Source organism: Dysidea avara, chromosome 8, assembly GCF_963678975.1.
Source record: "Dysidea avara chromosome 8, odDysAvar1.4, whole genome shotgun sequence".
Lineage (NCBI taxonomy): Eukaryota > Metazoa > Porifera > Demospongiae > Dictyoceratida > Dysideidae > Dysidea > Dysidea avara.
In genome coordinates this window covers 16543129-16559590 of record NC_089279.1, presented here as the reverse complement: position 1 = coordinate 16559590, position 16462 = coordinate 16543129, and the positions used below count along the sequence as shown (strand labels likewise).

The 16462-nt window shown below is 39.0% G+C and overlaps 4 protein-coding genes and 1 long non-coding RNA gene across 6 annotated transcripts; 1 reads left to right on the top strand and 4 right to left on the bottom strand.

Annotated features, from left to right (window-relative positions):
- Nucleotides 1-144: 144 nt before the first annotated feature.
- LOC136263876 (uncharacterized) lies at nt 145-3480 on the bottom strand. The gene is made up of 2 exons (XR_010704819.1): nt 3280-3480; nt 145-1380 (listed from the first exon to the last, which is right to left on the bottom strand). It is a non-coding gene; the product is annotated as an uncharacterized lncRNA (long non-coding RNA).
- Nucleotides 3481-5865: 2385 nt separating this feature from the next.
- Nucleotides 5866-9920, bottom strand: LOC136263868 (pseudouridylate synthase RPUSD2-like). The gene is made up of 13 exons (XM_066058491.1): nt 9742-9920; nt 9536-9599; nt 9366-9487; nt 9286-9316; nt 8233-8390; nt 7891-7969; nt 7783-7831; nt 7628-7720; nt 7440-7576; nt 7342-7395; nt 6628-6719; nt 6050-6421; nt 5866-5995 (listed from the first exon to the last, which is right to left on the bottom strand). The coding sequence occupies exons 1-13, from the start codon at nt 9826-9828 to the stop codon at nt 5930-5932; spliced, it is 1404 nt and encodes a 467-aa protein (XP_065914563.1). The 5' UTR covers nt 9829-9920; the 3' UTR covers nt 5866-5929.
- Nucleotides 9712-12128, top strand: LOC136263869 (heat shock factor 2-binding protein-like). 2 transcript variants are annotated; one of them, XM_066058493.1, is made up of 15 exons: nt 9712-10104; nt 10164-10238; nt 10283-10337; nt 10384-10487; nt 10551-10568; nt 10617-10748; nt 10796-10928; nt 10978-11089; nt 11185-11199; nt 11255-11284; nt 11337-11410; nt 11505-11541; nt 11597-11660; nt 11702-11749; nt 11799-12128. In XM_066058493.1, the coding sequence occupies exons 1-15, from the start codon at nt 9913-9915 to the stop codon at nt 11880-11882; spliced, it is 1173 nt and encodes a 390-aa protein (XP_065914565.1). In that variant the 5' UTR covers nt 9712-9912; the 3' UTR covers nt 11883-12128. The 2 variants fall into 2 exon arrangements, with proteins under 2 accessions (XP_065914565.1, XP_065914564.1); XM_066058492.1 differs by lacking the exons at nt 11597-11660; nt 11702-11749; nt 11799-12128 and having other exon boundaries at nt 9712-9948; nt 10003-10104; nt 11337-11505.
- On the bottom strand, nt 11987-12397 carry LOC136264800 (dolichyl-diphosphooligosaccharide--protein glycosyltransferase subunit DAD1-like). Its single transcript, XM_066059569.1, has 2 exons — nt 12178-12397; nt 11987-12117 (listed from the first exon to the last, which is right to left on the bottom strand). Exons 1-2 carry the CDS (start codon nt 12395-12397, stop codon nt 11987-11989), a joined length of 351 nt encoding a protein of 116 aa, XP_065915641.1.
- A 32-nt stretch (nt 12398-12429) lies between these two features.
- LOC136264799 (centrosome and spindle pole-associated protein 1-like) lies at nt 12430-15802 on the bottom strand. Its single transcript, XM_066059568.1, has 2 exons — nt 15675-15802; nt 12430-15602 (listed from the first exon to the last, which is right to left on the bottom strand). Exons 1-2 carry the CDS (start codon nt 15800-15802, stop codon nt 12503-12505), a joined length of 3228 nt encoding a protein of 1075 aa, XP_065915640.1. The 3' UTR covers nt 12430-12502.
- Between the last annotated feature and the right edge of the window lie 660 nt (nt 15803-16462).

Genomic DNA, 16462 nt, shown 5'->3' with positions numbered 1-16462 from the left:
TATTTTTTTGTGCATGTACTCTGAAGTATGTGTAGTGGTGAAAGTAATATTTAGCCCAAAGTATAAGTATACTGCTAGCTACATGCAGTTTAACTATGCTGTCGCAATAGTTTCATGAACGAAAGCATACAGTACTTTTGAAACTCTAGTGTAAAATAATTTTTATGATAATTTTTCCACATTTTCAGTTCAATACAACTACCTCATAGTTATCAGTATCAAATCAAAGAAGTGAATTTGTTATTCACTCTGTTAGATAAGGTCAGTCTTTTTAGTCCAAGCTCTACAATTTGCTCTTCTAAGTTTACTATAGTACATTCAGTAATTTGAGTTGCTGTTGGATGTTCCTTGCCTTGTCTGATGTCTTGGTACACATAAAAGGAATTGACTGGTGTCATCCTTGCTAAAACAAGACCACAAGTTATCATGATAATCGTAACCACAATACGTAACCATTTATCTACTGCAAGTACCCCACTAACCCTTTGCCACCAATTTACGGTACGTTCATAGCTAGTTAAAGACTTGAAAGATTTTAGCACTGATACAAACATCTGAGTGGTGTCACTTTGACATACTACAATTAGGACTTCAGCAGCATCGTGCGAATCTCTCCATGCTTTGTTTAATTCACAGATGGAGTTTTGTAATCGTACAATAAGTGGGTGTAATTCATCAATTTTAGAACGAACAAGAATATCCAATATAATGTCACTCGCACACACAAACACCAATCCCATTGAAAGAACTAATAATCCAAAACCTGTTATTCTGTCTACTGGCATTATTCCTAACATTCTTTCTGTGTCATCTGGTTGATCAGTTATTAATCCTACTATCACTACTACCCATCCTGCAAATCCTAAAAGCTGCCCAAAAAGTCCATTGCATTTAGCAATTCTGTGGCGAGCATTAATATCGTCTGCTTTTGATCTCAGTGAATGGATGACATTCTTGCTGTCTGCTTCAACTCTAGTCAACAACTGAATTACTTTTTCTCTGTCATTGCTAGATTGAAATAACTTCCTCAGTTTCTTGGCTGCTCCAGTGTCCAGAGACGGTGAGGACATCTTGCCATACACTGTTAGTCTCGGTTAGTCTAGAGTCTCATTCCTCCCAGCGAGGGTGGGGTCGCGAGATCACGAGCTCCGTGGTTGCACCAGTGGAAAGTGTACTGTGCAGTTGTACCAGAGGAAAGTTCCACCATGGCGCGTATATTCTATGGATCCACCAGTGCAGTGGAAAGCATCGAGGGCGGAAAGCATAAAAAAATATTATCTTCAAAGGGGTGTGTTTCCTTGGCATCCTGTTCCACGCTGTAGGCGCCCACCCCTTCGCAAATACGGGCACCGCCAGACTAGTGAAGAAAGTAAGAAACACCTGTTGTATAGGGGAAAAATTAAAGTACCTCCGGATCAGCACATAGATCTGGAACTGTACAAATTATACAAAAGAATAAAGTAGTTATTACAGACTGCAAATGTAGGCAATGCATGAGTCTAGAATTCAATCTTGACTCATAGTGATGCATGGTGGTGGAGTAGTTATATGGTGTGGAGAAGTCTGAACTAAAATAAGATGAAGTCACCTCTGGCATCTATGGACCAGAGATGGTAGACGGTCTCTCACTGTATGGCTTGTCTTTTAACAGTTTGGCTGTCAATAATAATGACAACCCGCCCTGGTCCAAAGTGTAAATGCTTATGTTGTAGAGATGTTGTTAAACTTCAGCTGCCAACGAATGACTAAGTCAATTGAAGTGTCGCAGAGCCAAAACAATTGTATCATCAGCAAACATGAAACGGCTGGTGTATTTCATTAATAAAGGGTACAACACTGATCCTGTTGATGTTATATAAATGCTTTTGATTCAGGACCTTGCCAACGCTTAATTTAAAAACTATGAAATTAGTCTATCTCCTTTGGTGCTACAGACCTCATGACAAACAAAAATCTATGTGATAGAATCTGTCACAAATTTTAATAGTAGCAGCTAATTGCTAAGCAACAAAATAATTTTGATGAAATTATTCACTTTGTGATAAAAGCACCAAATTTTCTGTGGAAGTTGACGTATACTAAATCAGGTGCCATGTCAAAATGATTGCCTGTTTGGCACTTTTAACCTTGGTTATAAGCCCATTTCTAGCTGGTCTCAGGAAACCATACAAACAAAATCTTCATTTTTGTTTAAATAGCATGAATGTATTTTAAATTTACAAGTACAATCAGAAAATCTTTACACTTCTGAAGGAGCCAATTTTCAGTGTAAAGCTTGAAGTACAGGCACAATCAGTCCGATAGAGATAATATTGCACATCTATGGTTTGGTATGACCCCAACCATCCCATCCCATCCCACGCTTGTCTATGCAGTTGCAGTTCCAGCAACTTACTACTGAGTACTTTTACGGCTTCCACAATTCACTTTCTATTATTTGTCAGGTTCTTGGAGTGTGATATGATTTTAATAGCACCATATCTAACATGAAATAACACGAATCAAGCAAGTATTATACTAAGTTTGGGTACTATTATCAAAAAGTGAATGTTCTTTTTTGCTTAGCCGCTCTACTATAATATTGTGGAGTACCCTAAACATGAGATTAAAGTCCTCACAAAAACCCACTAAAATTTGTTTTTAAAGTTTTATAGAAGGATTTGGGATCACTCTGAAGACATTTATGAGCTTATACTAAACTATGGCATGCCTAACAAATACTGCCAAAATATCTATATATTATAGTTTGATATATATTTGTTAGCCCTAATTGTAGGACTTGTCATCCATTATCCTCAAGGTTTATAATCTGGTTTGTTCCACATCTCTTACTTTGTATACGGTCTTTAAATTTAAAGAAAAACTTAGTAGGGGTGGCTTAATAATCAATATACAATTGCACGATCTCTCATTCACTGATTTCAGTCATTCAACATCACTGTAGTGTTACACTGAAACTGGCCTCACTTTTTGTCACTCTATAATTTGAATTCTAGAAACTGATGTCATCAAGAGCACTTTATCTTATTCTATAATAGAATTATCAAATTGCTTTGATGTGTGGTTTTCATATGAATATTATTAGGCTGAGGCTATTGACACCAATTGGAGACTTTGACAAAAAACAAAAAAAAAAAAATTTTTGGACTAAAGCAGATTGGCCATCTTGTACAAGTTACATATTCAATGTTCATATTTACTTCTGCATCTGAGAAGTCACAGCTCCTTATTACTCCAAATGAAAGTATAAAAGTAAATTAACATATAACATCAAGTTACCTCCAACTAGCCAGCTGCAGTAAAGTACTCTTCATACCTCCAACTGGACTGCTTTCCCTACTCATGATCAGCTCTGTGGTAACCATGGCTAGACTGGACTCACACCCAGCTATGTTCTCATATAGCTGTAACTACATTACTAACTCAGAGAGCATTATGTATAACACTGATAATATTACTTTTCTCGGTAATAGAATATGGCTTCTTCATAACCACACTATATTATAAAGCGGTGATAATTATATTACTCGGAATTTAAGTAATAACACAAGGTATTACTTTAGTAACGCATTATTCCCACCACTGACCACATACTAGTCACCATGCAACCACTGCTGCCAACTACCCACTCTCCTTTGTAAATGTGAGTCGAGAAGGATGCTAATGTAAGCCATTCCAAGTTGAAACTTGACAATACCGGGTTTTTCAGTGAAATATTAATATTCTAGTTTTAAGTACCTCCGTGCTTCAGTTTGATGTCCACTAGATGTACATAATACCAAACACAATCATAATTTTACTCAATTCAACCATATGGATTCATAGAATTGTCAATGCCACCCATCACTAGTCTCAAAGTTTCCATTATAGAAGTTACATAGTAAAATTAAGATTACGCATCTAATATAAAAAAGTACACAAAAAAATGGAATTTTCAACTAGAGTAGGGACCATAGCACATCGATGAAAAGTACTAAAACAAACTGGAGTAGTCCATAATATTAAATCACAGTAAAACAATAAGAAGTGATTATAGCTATCCCTACTGTGCCCAAAATACCATAACGGAAGTGCACAGTAGGGATATAACACTTCTTATTGTTTCTGTGATATATTGTCATGCACTACTCCAACTTGTTTCAGTACTTTTTATCAATGTGCTATGGTCCCTACTCTAGTTGAAAACTCCAATTTTTTTGCATACTTGTTTGTTAGCTTTTTTGGTGAATAATAATTATGACTGGTGAACCCATGCATATCGCATCAAAAAAAGAATGGCACCGTGTGCCCCAGCTGTCATCTGAAAAGTGAAGTATCCATTATGCTTCGTTGTCAGCTATGTTCAACCCATTACACAGCATTACGAATCAAGAACTACCTCTGCAATCAAAGTAGCCATTATCAAAAATATGGACAATTTCTGTTACAAAAGGAAGCCATCACGCACTACCGCCAAATCAACACCTTTCACTGTCAGCAAAGATGAATGGGACACAAAGGAGGACACTGGTAAGTCCATGAAGAATTGCATGTACTGCAGTATGCCACAAGGCATGTGTCCGGCTGAAGCAATGTCGAACAGTGAAAAAATCAAGCCCGTAGCTTTAGCCATTGTTGAGTTATGTTTGTCTGAAGGCATCAGTCAGTCAGTCTATCAGTCACTAGAAAATTCTGTTAAATGATTTTTTGTTATAAAAAAAAATCCGTATTAACTTGTTGAAAGCATTTTGAGTTGATCTGAAGGCTTGTTTGGACTTAGTTTTACCTAACCGATACTGCCTCATCGTCGTCTGGGAAAAGTGAGGCTGGTTTTTGGGTGATATTTTTTCATGGGCCACACCCGAACCTTTGTGATCCCTACTATACAGTACTATTGTACTGTATGATAAGGAAAGATTCCACACTTTAACTGCATGGTAAGTTTAAAATCCCAACTAAGACCTGGGAAACATGATCCTTATACAAAACCATTACAAAGCCACCATGTAAATTTTATCTAAGTTGCTCTCTATAGCTGTCATCTTCAAGCAGAGATTGTTACTAGGGCAGCGACTCTTGGTCCAATCCTTTTGAAATTATTCATATACACAGTATTCCAAACTGTTTGATTTCTGTAGCCTTGGAAATCACTGAATGCCATAACACTTTGTGTATTGATGAACCAGTGGCAGAAACCATGAAAAATCCAATGTAGCTATAGACATGAGAATAAGGTGGAATATTCCTTAGAGGTATATGAACAATTAACAGATCGTATTCTGTAGGTACCACAGTGTAAGGATAAAATCTTGTGTTTCATGGATGTGGTGGGTTAGCATCTTAGCAAACTCAAGGATAAAATCATATCTTGCTTCCATAAAGATGAAGATATCCTAATAGAGCAGTTGTATATACTCTAATAAAACAGTCAGCTGTAGCTGAAATGATTTTACTTTTTAAACCTGCTGGGTAACTACTATAGAGGATAAAGTCTATGAAACATATGATTATTAATTTTGGTATGGTTAATGGTGTGGGAATTTTGAAAGTACACAAAAAACACTGCTTTTTACAAACATGTGTTTTGGAGGGCATGTACTTTCAGTAGTAATGTATTGCTGACATTAAAATGTTTTGATATGCCACTCTAATACAATTTTGAATCGTGTAGACAACATAGTCACTATACCTTTACCTGTTTGTGATGTAGCTACAATGTCATAGTTCATTCACACATATTTTTAATGAGGAAACAATTTGATGCTTTGTCCATGAAAATTAAGAGTGTCCTCGATCAGCAATTACCTCTAGAATTTACTACAAGAGTGGCTACTCACAGAAAAAAAACCTCCCCCCCCCCCCCCCCTTAAAATAATCATACACGTGTAAATAATGTAAAGAACATACACATGTACCATAACATACAAAATGCATTAAAGAGTGCCAGACATCATGTAGATAGAGGACAATCTAATGCCCATGCTGGTAACTCTGTATGGAATTCCCAACCTGGTCCCTATTGTATGAACATGACATTAAGACAACACCAATGTGACAGACAAGTGGTTACCTGATATGATAAGGCATGTAGGTACATGACTAGTTGACCAGGTGAGGGATGACGTCTAGTGGTGCTACATTCAGTGCAGTCAGGATCAACTGTTAGTTTACTGATATCAAATGTTGGCCTGTTACAAACTGGTGTAGTGGAAGAAGTAGACGACTCACACACTGTACTATCCACTGGCACAGTCACATTTTGAGACAATTTATCATTATCATTGTTTGCTGTAGGTACTGTGTTGAAATCAATAGAAACTGATGAGTGACTTGTAAGTGTTGCTGATTCATTTGGTGTGTTATTATTGGAGTTACTCAGTGATGGGTTATTTGATGGGGTCTTGTCGTTGGAGTAGTGTGTAGCAGCAATGTCAGCAATGATCTGTAATAGACAAGTAGTAAGCATGCAAGCTTGAAAGGATTATTGCTTTGTAGATGAAAACAAATGAAAACAAACAAAAAATAGGAACATTGTCTCTAACTATATGTACAACACGTGTGTAGCTGTCTCTGTATGTGTAGAACAAATCTGATTGCAGTATTTGTCCTTTTTGCCAACATTTTCTTATATAAATAAGTTTAACTCACTTGCTCCATATCAGCAGGGTCCACACCTCCCTTACCTTTGTCCTTACCCCATGCTGGATGATTGTAGACTGGGTCATTGACAATTGGGTAACCTGAAGGATGAAGTGATTGGATTAGCAACTAAACTAAGCAGCTGTAAAATGCAAATGTTTCACAGTGGAAAAATTTCGGTTTCTTGGTTACATGATCTCTTAGTAACTTACAGAAAACTTTCCAAGTTTGCTGATAACCAACTGTGCTCAAATGGATGGCCTATGTGATCTACTGCATGTCATTCCACATCTTTGTGTTCGAAAAAGCTAGTAACATAGTGAAGTAGTCATGATCAGCTTCACTATGAACTACTCCATGTTGACACTGTCTATATAACTACTTTTTGTCACTCAAAAGACCAGTTGGATTGAGAAGTACATTTTTACTCGAAGTCTTTCTTAGTACATGGTTTGTATTTCAGCAATCCTGGATACTGCCCACCATCTCAATATAAAATACCTCATTGAGCAGCAAAAAAGCTTTAAAATTCCTTTTGCCAAAAACTGCAAAACGGTTCTATTATGAAACATTTGCATTACATGGTATAACTGTAGGATTTACTCAGCACTCAACATGCAACAACAATTAACACAACACACCCCATTGTGTACAGGTGGAGGCTAGAATATCCTAATAGAGCATTCTAGATACTTGCAAATAATACGTATTACAAGTACCTACCCAGCCACTGTAGATGGACTCTGATCTGATGCATTCTACCAGTTGTGGGGTAACCTACAAACACACATCAGTTAATGATAGCCCACTACATTACTAACAGGCCACAATGCTGCTGGTGCCATCTAAATGAAGTCTCTCAAATAAAGTGGAACAAGATTTTCCAGCTGGATCAACTCGACACACTCCCAACCTATGACACTCAATTGTAATAGGTTGAGAACACTCGACCTTCTCCCTGAAGAATGTTAACTGTATAATAGCACATAAAACACTGCAATTAACTTACAATGGAAATTCCCCTTCTACTTTACACACATACTTCTTGCTAACTTGTCTACCCTGAATCTGTTTCTCTAGTTTCTGAGCCATACCAACTGATCTGCAAACATAGAAGGGAACATGGACGTGAGTATGTATGCACCACACACATTACACATGTACCTGGCAAATATCAGTATCCCAGATGTTAGTCGATCAATCCTGTGAACTGCTACATGATACACAAACAGATGTTGAGCTCACATGAGAGATGGTGGTTGAGTGCCTTACTGTGCAGACTGGTTAATTGGTACTCCTTGGCCATTATGAACCAAACTGTGTTGTTTCTGTATCTACCACAAGGATGGACCTAAAAGTGAAAAGATACAAATTCTGTTATTAAGAGTAACTCATGTTGTATATAAAGTGGCTATGTACAGTATTTTTGGCTAAATATTGTATTTGTGCCTCCAGGAAGCACAAGGCTATTTGGCTGATTATACATGCCAGCATCAAACTTTGGAGGGATAAAGTATGTTTAAAGGTTACAAAACCTCCAAAGGTTCCAAAGTTTTGTTCCAGCAGAATGTTAAACATATAAGCATCATCATACATGAAACAATAATTCCTTACAGGAATGGAGGCAGGTTTATTAATCACAACTAGTTCATCATCCTTGTGAACAATATCAATGTGATCATCCACCACTGGTGGTTCATGTCGGTGTACTCTATGAGTAATCAGGTCATTGTTCTTGATCACTGTATCCTTGTTAGCTGCAACACCATTAACTGAAACAAATACACATGTGTGAGCACATGAGAGTTTAAGTGTTCCCACCACGCACGCACACACGCACGCACGCACGCACGCACACACAAAGCAAGCAAGCTAGTACTATGATAACATGGCTACACCCACTCAGTGAACCAGCACTGAGGGGGCACTGAATAACCCCACTTACAAGCCATTAAATTTCATTGGGCTAGGAGAGAGAACTTACCTAGCTAAAAGGAACCTATTTTACAAGCTATTAAATTTAGGCCAGTTGAGAGGATCCCCAAAGAGGGTGGATAGGCCATGCAGGGACCTGAGTCAGAGCGTCTTGTGTAAAGTATGGTGTATGCATAATGTAAACCTTCTTGTTGGGTTGCAAGGCCAAGTCCCCTGACCCAGCCAGCACATGGCAGTCAGAGGTGCTGCCACTAGCCACATCACCTGTAAGTAATGTTACTATGTCCACCATGAGGAGGCTGGCAACATGGACACACAGACATACACTAAGTAAAGCCTTCTGCTACCATGCTGCCACAGTCACGGCTACCCAGTGAACCAGCACTGGGACACTTGTGTGCTACTCAGGTGCTATGAGTCAGCACAGGCAAATCTTCCTGGGGCAAGCAAGACTAGTAACCCACAGGAGGCTGCACCCGAAGTCCTATCTGAACCCTCACTCACTATTTGCTTCCCCAGTTAATATCAGGTACTCATTGATGTTACAGCTGGGTAGACTGCAGGTCCTCATTAAACAGCTGGGTAGACTGGAGCAACACACACACACACACACACACACACACACACACACACACACACACACACACACACACACACACACACACACACACACACACACACACACACACACACACACACACACACACACACACACACACGTACTAAACATACCAGAAATTTTCCCAGTCTCCAGTGCTCTAGCCTGCAGTTTAAGGACACTGATTTAATTTTATAAACAACAATACGCTTACATAATATTCTGGTGTTTCAGCTTGAAACTCTTTACAGAACAAGTTGTATATGGTGGAGCCTACCCACCTTCCTTTAGCATGACTGGTAAACGTGAAGCAGTATGGGTACACCCAACGTAGTCCTGCCAACCAGTAAGGTAATATTCCTGCAGTAGTGTTAGACTGCTTACCATTATCAAAGTAGTACTCTGACTCTGCAAGAACATCTCTTTCAAATTTTTTATCTCTCTTAGCCTACGATCAACAAATTACGTGAACATAGGTTTATAATTTCATTAGCTAATATGCAAGCTAAAGCGTGCTCAGTTATGTTGCGAGCAAAAAAAACCAAAAAAACCAAAAAAAAAAAACCGATATTCTAAATAACGCCCATTACTTTCTTTCTTGGCGGCAACTCTTTTATAGGAGCAGGTATTTCAGCATCTTTTTCTCTGGACCTTTTGGTGACTACTGCTTCGCTCATTACGCTAGACAAACGACTACTGGTTCGCGATAAAATTCTAATTAGTATAATTAGTCGGGTTTCCCCCTCGAATCATCTGCAGGGATGGCAACAGAAAAAAACAATTTGCTACAAGACGCGGTAAATATGCTTTATCTTCTGTTTCACGTGAAATGTGTGCATACAATGGTTAAGATTTCTCTAGCAAGATCTGCTCACAGTGGTTTGGAGGAACTTGTGAAGGAATGGAAACAAGTGACTGAAACACCATCCTCTGGTAGAGCAGATAGCAATAAGGTGTGTGTGTTGTGTGTGCGTGCATGTCCTTATGAACTATGTTCCCTCCTGTGATCCAGTTTGTGATGGTAGCAAGATCAGACATAGAGCGGCTGGTGACGGAGGTGATGCAGATGAAAGAGTTCTTACCCAAGGTCAGATAAACCTGTTCCAATAGTAATTAACATCACATCCACAGGTACTAGACAACAGGTATTTACAGGCTCAACAGAAACTAATAAACACTGAACAAGGTTGGATTACAATGAAGTATAACATAACTGAATTGGGATGTGTTAGAGTTACAAAGAGTGAAGAAGGAGAAAGACAAACTTGCTGACGAAAATGAACACCTTCAACAAAGATCTGAAGTACTCACTGTAAACTATGAAAAAGAAAAACAGGTGATTGATTTAAATGGCTGAAAACAACACAACTGAATGTATTCCATACTTATTTCTTTACAGGAAAATTTTGCAATGAAGGTAAGAATTTAACATGCACACACAAGTACGAGTAGCAGACATTTCTAGTGTCAGGTTAATGAAATGGCCCAACAACTTAGTCAACAAGCTGACTATTGCTCATCAATGGGTAGTGCATGTTGTAGTTTACTGTGGAGAGTATCACAACAAGAACAAGCTGTTGAAGCTATGCTAGCTAAGGTCAGTTACAATACTATACACACATACAATATTAATAGTTTGGTTAGTCTAATGTAGGTGAGTTTCTTGAGCTGGTCGGAAGCACCCTACAGAGTTACTTGGCTACATACAATGATGAGCTACCTGATGAGAATAGTGAAGAAACACAATTCATCTTATCACTATGTGGCACTGTCACTAGTAAGTAAGAATATTGGTGACATCTGGTGGAGTAATGTACACACATCAGATATGGCAGCATCAGCTTATGGTAGGGATTATTTGGCTAAGAAACCTGAAGGACAGTCACTGATCGACCTCTACTGTACAACACTGTCTGAAGCACCTACGGGACCAGCGTGGTATGTGTATTGTGGACACATGTATCTAAATAGACCCTCTACACTATTCACAATGACCTGCAAATATATTATACATAATTGTCTCTCTTTTGCAGTGCCAAGCTCCGAAAGTAAGCACCTCACAAGTAGAACATTGTATAGTTAAATATCTATTCACTACATTAGCTTTCTTCTAATGACACTCTACAATATCAGGTATGATGGACCACCTGTCAACATTACCATTACAATTAGTACTACTCCATAGCCTCAACCAAAGTGGGTTACAAGTGATCAGCTCAAAACCCAACCTGCTGGGGGTACTATCATGGCTCCTACAAGGTAGATACATAAATGGTGTATGCATGCATGTGTGTGTAAGCAGTGTAGTGCGAGTGTGTAGTGTAGTGTGAGTGCATCTTACATATTTATGTAGAAGATAGTGACATGTGGAATAAGCTGAACACACTCAGGTCAGTACCTTTTCAAATAATGTAACAACACCACCTTAACACACACACATAATAGACTGATACAATCTATTCTGATTGAACCAGCCAGCCCAACTATCATACATCAAGCTCTTGAAGCAGTGAGTATAATCCAACAGAAATTTATTGACAAATCTTGTAGATGCCAGTCCCATACCTTCAACAACTATCGTCAGACTCAAATACTGAGGTAACATTAACAATACAATTTAATGGGTAATGTATTTCCCCCCTTGTAGTTGGCTACTGTGGCAATGGATATATTGACTGACCTAAAGACATTCAAAATGGGCACTTTCCACAGAATGGAGAGAGAACTATAAGACATACAGCCATTAACAAAAATATATACCATGCTATTATCACCATGTAATATTGTACAATAAAGATCATTGATATTGCCCTAACACAGTAAACCTGTCAAGTTTTAACCAATGAAATTCATCACGACCAGGTGGAGCACGACACTGGCAAATATGAAGTCTCCAAATGCCCTCTCTGGTGAGATCCCTTTAAAGTGCTTTCTGTTTTCCGGATTCGATTGTATCCTCAAGCAAACTAACAAGACAGTATATCAACTATTCTAATTAAAGAGCACCTCATGTGTACATTGTTTACCTGCTAATACAAAAGATCCAACGCACGAAATGAACCCCGCGAGGAAAGAATTGAATGGAAATGTTCCCACGATGCAGCAGTAGACGAACAGAATTATTCCTGTGATCATAACGTAGGCTAAGTACGCGTCTACCAGCTTTAGCCTCTGAGGTGTTTTTGCTTTGTACTTCGAGTAGAAATCAGTCAGCACCTCGTGAATCGCTTTAGCAGTACTCGCCATTGTTCCTCCTTTCCGTGCGCACCGTTAAACAATTACTTTGTATTTACAAATGGAATTGCAATAATTACACATAAATATTTGAAATACAGAACGTCAATGTAATAATTATTTGTGGGAATCATGTACAGGACACATTCTGGTGTCAGCATCAAGACTGGCTTCTGAAACACGTCTCTTTTGTGGAAGTAAAACAGAATGATCTCGCTTCTCCAAAAATTTTCTGATTACGGTTTCAGGGTCAGCAGTGTCACTACTGTTTGAGCTCAAGATGGCATCCAACCGTCGCATACGCTCCTCATTACGTGCAGCAATATTTTCAACATCCAAAGTGGCTATGGATGCTACAGACACAGTACCATGAGACGGTGGCCTTGACAATGATGGTTTAGTGTCCATGCCTTGAGGTTGTGTTACATGTAGTTTACTCTGTACAGTGTTAGCTAGGGAATTGGTGTCCTCGAGAAGACTCTTGTCTCCAAACAGATCCATTCTAGAACTGTTTGTCTGCTGTCCCTGTGAAGACAGTAAAGTGGTACTACCTGATTGTTGAGTCTTAGTGTCAGTTTGTAAGAGATCCATGGATCGGTCAGAACGCAACTTAGCGAGGTCCCTTTCCTGGTGTCTCAACAGAGCATCCTGCTGTATGTCTAGGGCTGACTCGGACTTAGGTGGTGCAGGATATTTTTTCATAAAACTTAATCTAGATGAAGTTCTTTTGTACTTTAAATCATTAAACTCATCACTAGGATTCTGGACTGCCCCTGGTAGAGGTGCCTTCACAGTATCAACAACAGCTGGGAAAGGAACAGTTGGCTTTTTCTGAAATACATCTTTGGCAACTCTTCTGGGTCTAACAGGAGCACTAACAGTACTTGTACTACTAACACCAGATAGTTGGCGATGAATCTTCTTTTGTTCATTTTCAAATTCTTGTCTCATTCTAGACAACTGTTTCAACACATCCATTTGTTCATCAACTTGTTTTTCTGCCACCTTACTTGTATGTATAGTTGGCTGATTGTTCTCCACATGGAGATACCTCTCCTGCTGTAATAATACATTTGGTGGGTGGTCTGTTTTATGTCTTAATGCTGGTACAGGTGGTGATTGTGGAGGTATAGTAGCTCTAATTTCTTTAGTTGGTGAGGTTGATATTACTAATTTAGAAGGTGATGTGGTTGTCTTGGCTCTCAATGCTGGCACTGGCGGTGAGCTGGATCTGAACTCTGTGGGAGGTTCATAGACTACAATTGGGGTGGGAGGCTTTTGAGGAGGTCTCTGTTTTATTTCTCTTATTTCCTCTTCCTCTCTTTTCTTTAATGCAGCAATCCTCTTCTCTTCAGCCTCCTGTCTAATGGCCTCATTCTTACGTCTTGCCTCTTCCTCTTTTGCTCTTTGCTGAGCCAATTCTCTTTCATATTCTTCCTGTAATTTAATCCTCTGCTTCTCTAGTCTAACTAGCTCTTTTTCCTCTTCAATTTTCTGTTTCTCTTTTTCAAGTTGTTTCACCCTCTCTTTTTCAGCAATTTGTTGCTGGAGTTCTTCTTTATAAGATAATTTTGGCTTTGGAGGAACATTCTCTCTAGTAGGTGGCCGTTGTCTTGACTTAGTTTCTGGACGATTGACAGTTTCTGGATGATTGACATTGGTAGAACGAGGGGAAGTACTGGGGGAACCATTCAACAAATTAGTCGCATTTTCCTTACGCATTTTTCTCAAGTCTGTAATTACATTACCATCAAAATCTTGATTAGGGGCACCACCACCTCCCTTACCCCACGGGTCGTATTCTTGAATATCTCTCTTGAGTCTTTCTTCATATTTCTCTTGCTCTAGTTTTATTCTCTCCTCCTTCACACGTTTCTCTTCCATTTGTCTACGAAGCTCCTCCCTATAAGCTGCCTTACTTTCAGGACTCCTATCCATGTAATTACTACCTTTAAATTTATCTAATTTTCTGTCATTGAAATTGGAGCTAGTGACATGTACTTCAACAGGAGGCTTTCTATTCTGACGAAGAGGAGGCTCCTGATATTGAGAATCATTATACATTCTATTCCCCCTGGAGGGGTCAGCTGGATAGTACGGGTAATCAAAGGCACTAGGCTGTGATGGATAGTGATGTGGGTACATTGCAGGGGGAGGTGGGGGATAATACTGTAACCCTGATGGATATGGTCTGTAGTAATCATGGTAGTCCATTGGGAGTGGGGGTCTGTCTCTATACCAGTCGTCTGGTGGATAGTCTTTAGGAGGTCTTGTTGCTTCTGGAACGCTGTGATGCCGTGATGGCTTCTCTCGATGTGGTTTGTGGTTTTCTTTGTCAGATGTATTTTCATGGTGATCACTACGGTCAGATGTTTTCTGGTCAACTTTGAATCCAAATCTTTCCAGTCTTTCAAGCTTTTTAGCATCTTCTTGTTGTTTCATCTGCTGTCGTAACTCCTCAGCATATGATTGTTTTCTTTTCTTTTGTTCATCCTCAGTTTCCTTGTTGCCTAATGTCAGGAATCCTTTGGCTGAGTGTGGAGCTGAAATAGCACGATCAGATTTTGAAACCTCTATATTTTTTGTAAAATGATCATCTCTTTTAGATTTGTGTGTATCATGTTGTTTAGTGTGTCTGTGTCTTCTTGAAACAGGAGGATCAACCACATCAACATCACGATCTTCAATGTCATCAAAATGTACTTTACGATCTTGTTGATCACTATCAAACCATCTATTACGTCTCCTCCCGTTACCAAATTCTTCTAAGTATCGCTCCTCTTCCAGTCGATATAAAGGATCTACTCCCCTATTGTTAAACCTCCCTGGGTAATCACCATCGTCATCATCATCGCTACTGCCATTCAAAAGACGTTCATGGTACCTCCTTTGTTCTGCTCGTTTTCTAGCCTTTAGTTCCTCATAAGGGTCCCTGTGATCATTTAGTTTACCTTCAGAGTGATAATTTCTGTATCTTTTCCTACTAGGAGTTTCTCTGTATTGTTTACTAGCTGAGGTGAGTTCTTTCTCACGTTCTTCTGCTAACTGACGACGTTTCTCTTGTACAGAACCAGCCCTGCTGTTGTTCTCATGATGTGGTTTCTTTGAGCTCTCTTTCCTCTTCAAATATTCCTGGTATTCATTTTGTCTTTCCCTACGTAACTTCTCTCTATCATCATCCCTATTGTGTAGTGGTAGGACAGCTCCACTCTGATTACTACAGAATGTAAAAATCACCATAAATAAACATGACTAATTCTCTGGCATAGACTAAGTACTGTATATTTACTTGGCTAATTGCCACATCTTAAACAGTGGCCGTAATGTGTTCTTAGTTGGGTTAGGAAGGTGAAGTACACTATCCTGTACTTTCAGCGAGGAAGAGCAACAGTTATTGTATGTCTGGAGGTCATGCATTTGAACTGAGCCAGCACACAATATATTTACCACACTCAAAGAGCTGCTGGAGGTCATGCATTTGAACTGAGCCAGCACACAATATATTTACCACACTCAAAGAGCTGCTTATGCTATAAACGATGTCCCTGAATCATAGCCACACAGATCCTTGACACTAGAATAGTAGTCAAGGCATTTACCATGGTACTCATGTGCACTGTACTTCAACAATGGTAAAATAGCGACAATAAAATTATGCCTTACTAAAATGTAAACAAACAAACACACATAATTCATGTTTGCTTGTTTCGCAGACTGGACTCATGGACTGAGCTGGAAATATCTTCTTAACAATAATCTTCAGCCATTGTTTATCTCTTGTAATGCTGGACGCACCATTATCGAGCTACAACTACTGGTACTGCTCTTCCTCTTAAGTCATGAAGGTCGTGCATGCCCAATATTTACAAAAAGTGCATGACAAAACCATAGCTTTGTAGGGTGGCATAGCTATTCCTACACACAGCTTCTCACATAATTTATGGTGAATGCTCAATTTCTATAAACTTACTGATTTGATATTGAGTAGGTGGATGGCATGAGACTATGTCGCTATGACACTAAGAATACCTACTGGCTCATTACTGAAGCTCAAACACTAGTACTATGTACTGGGGC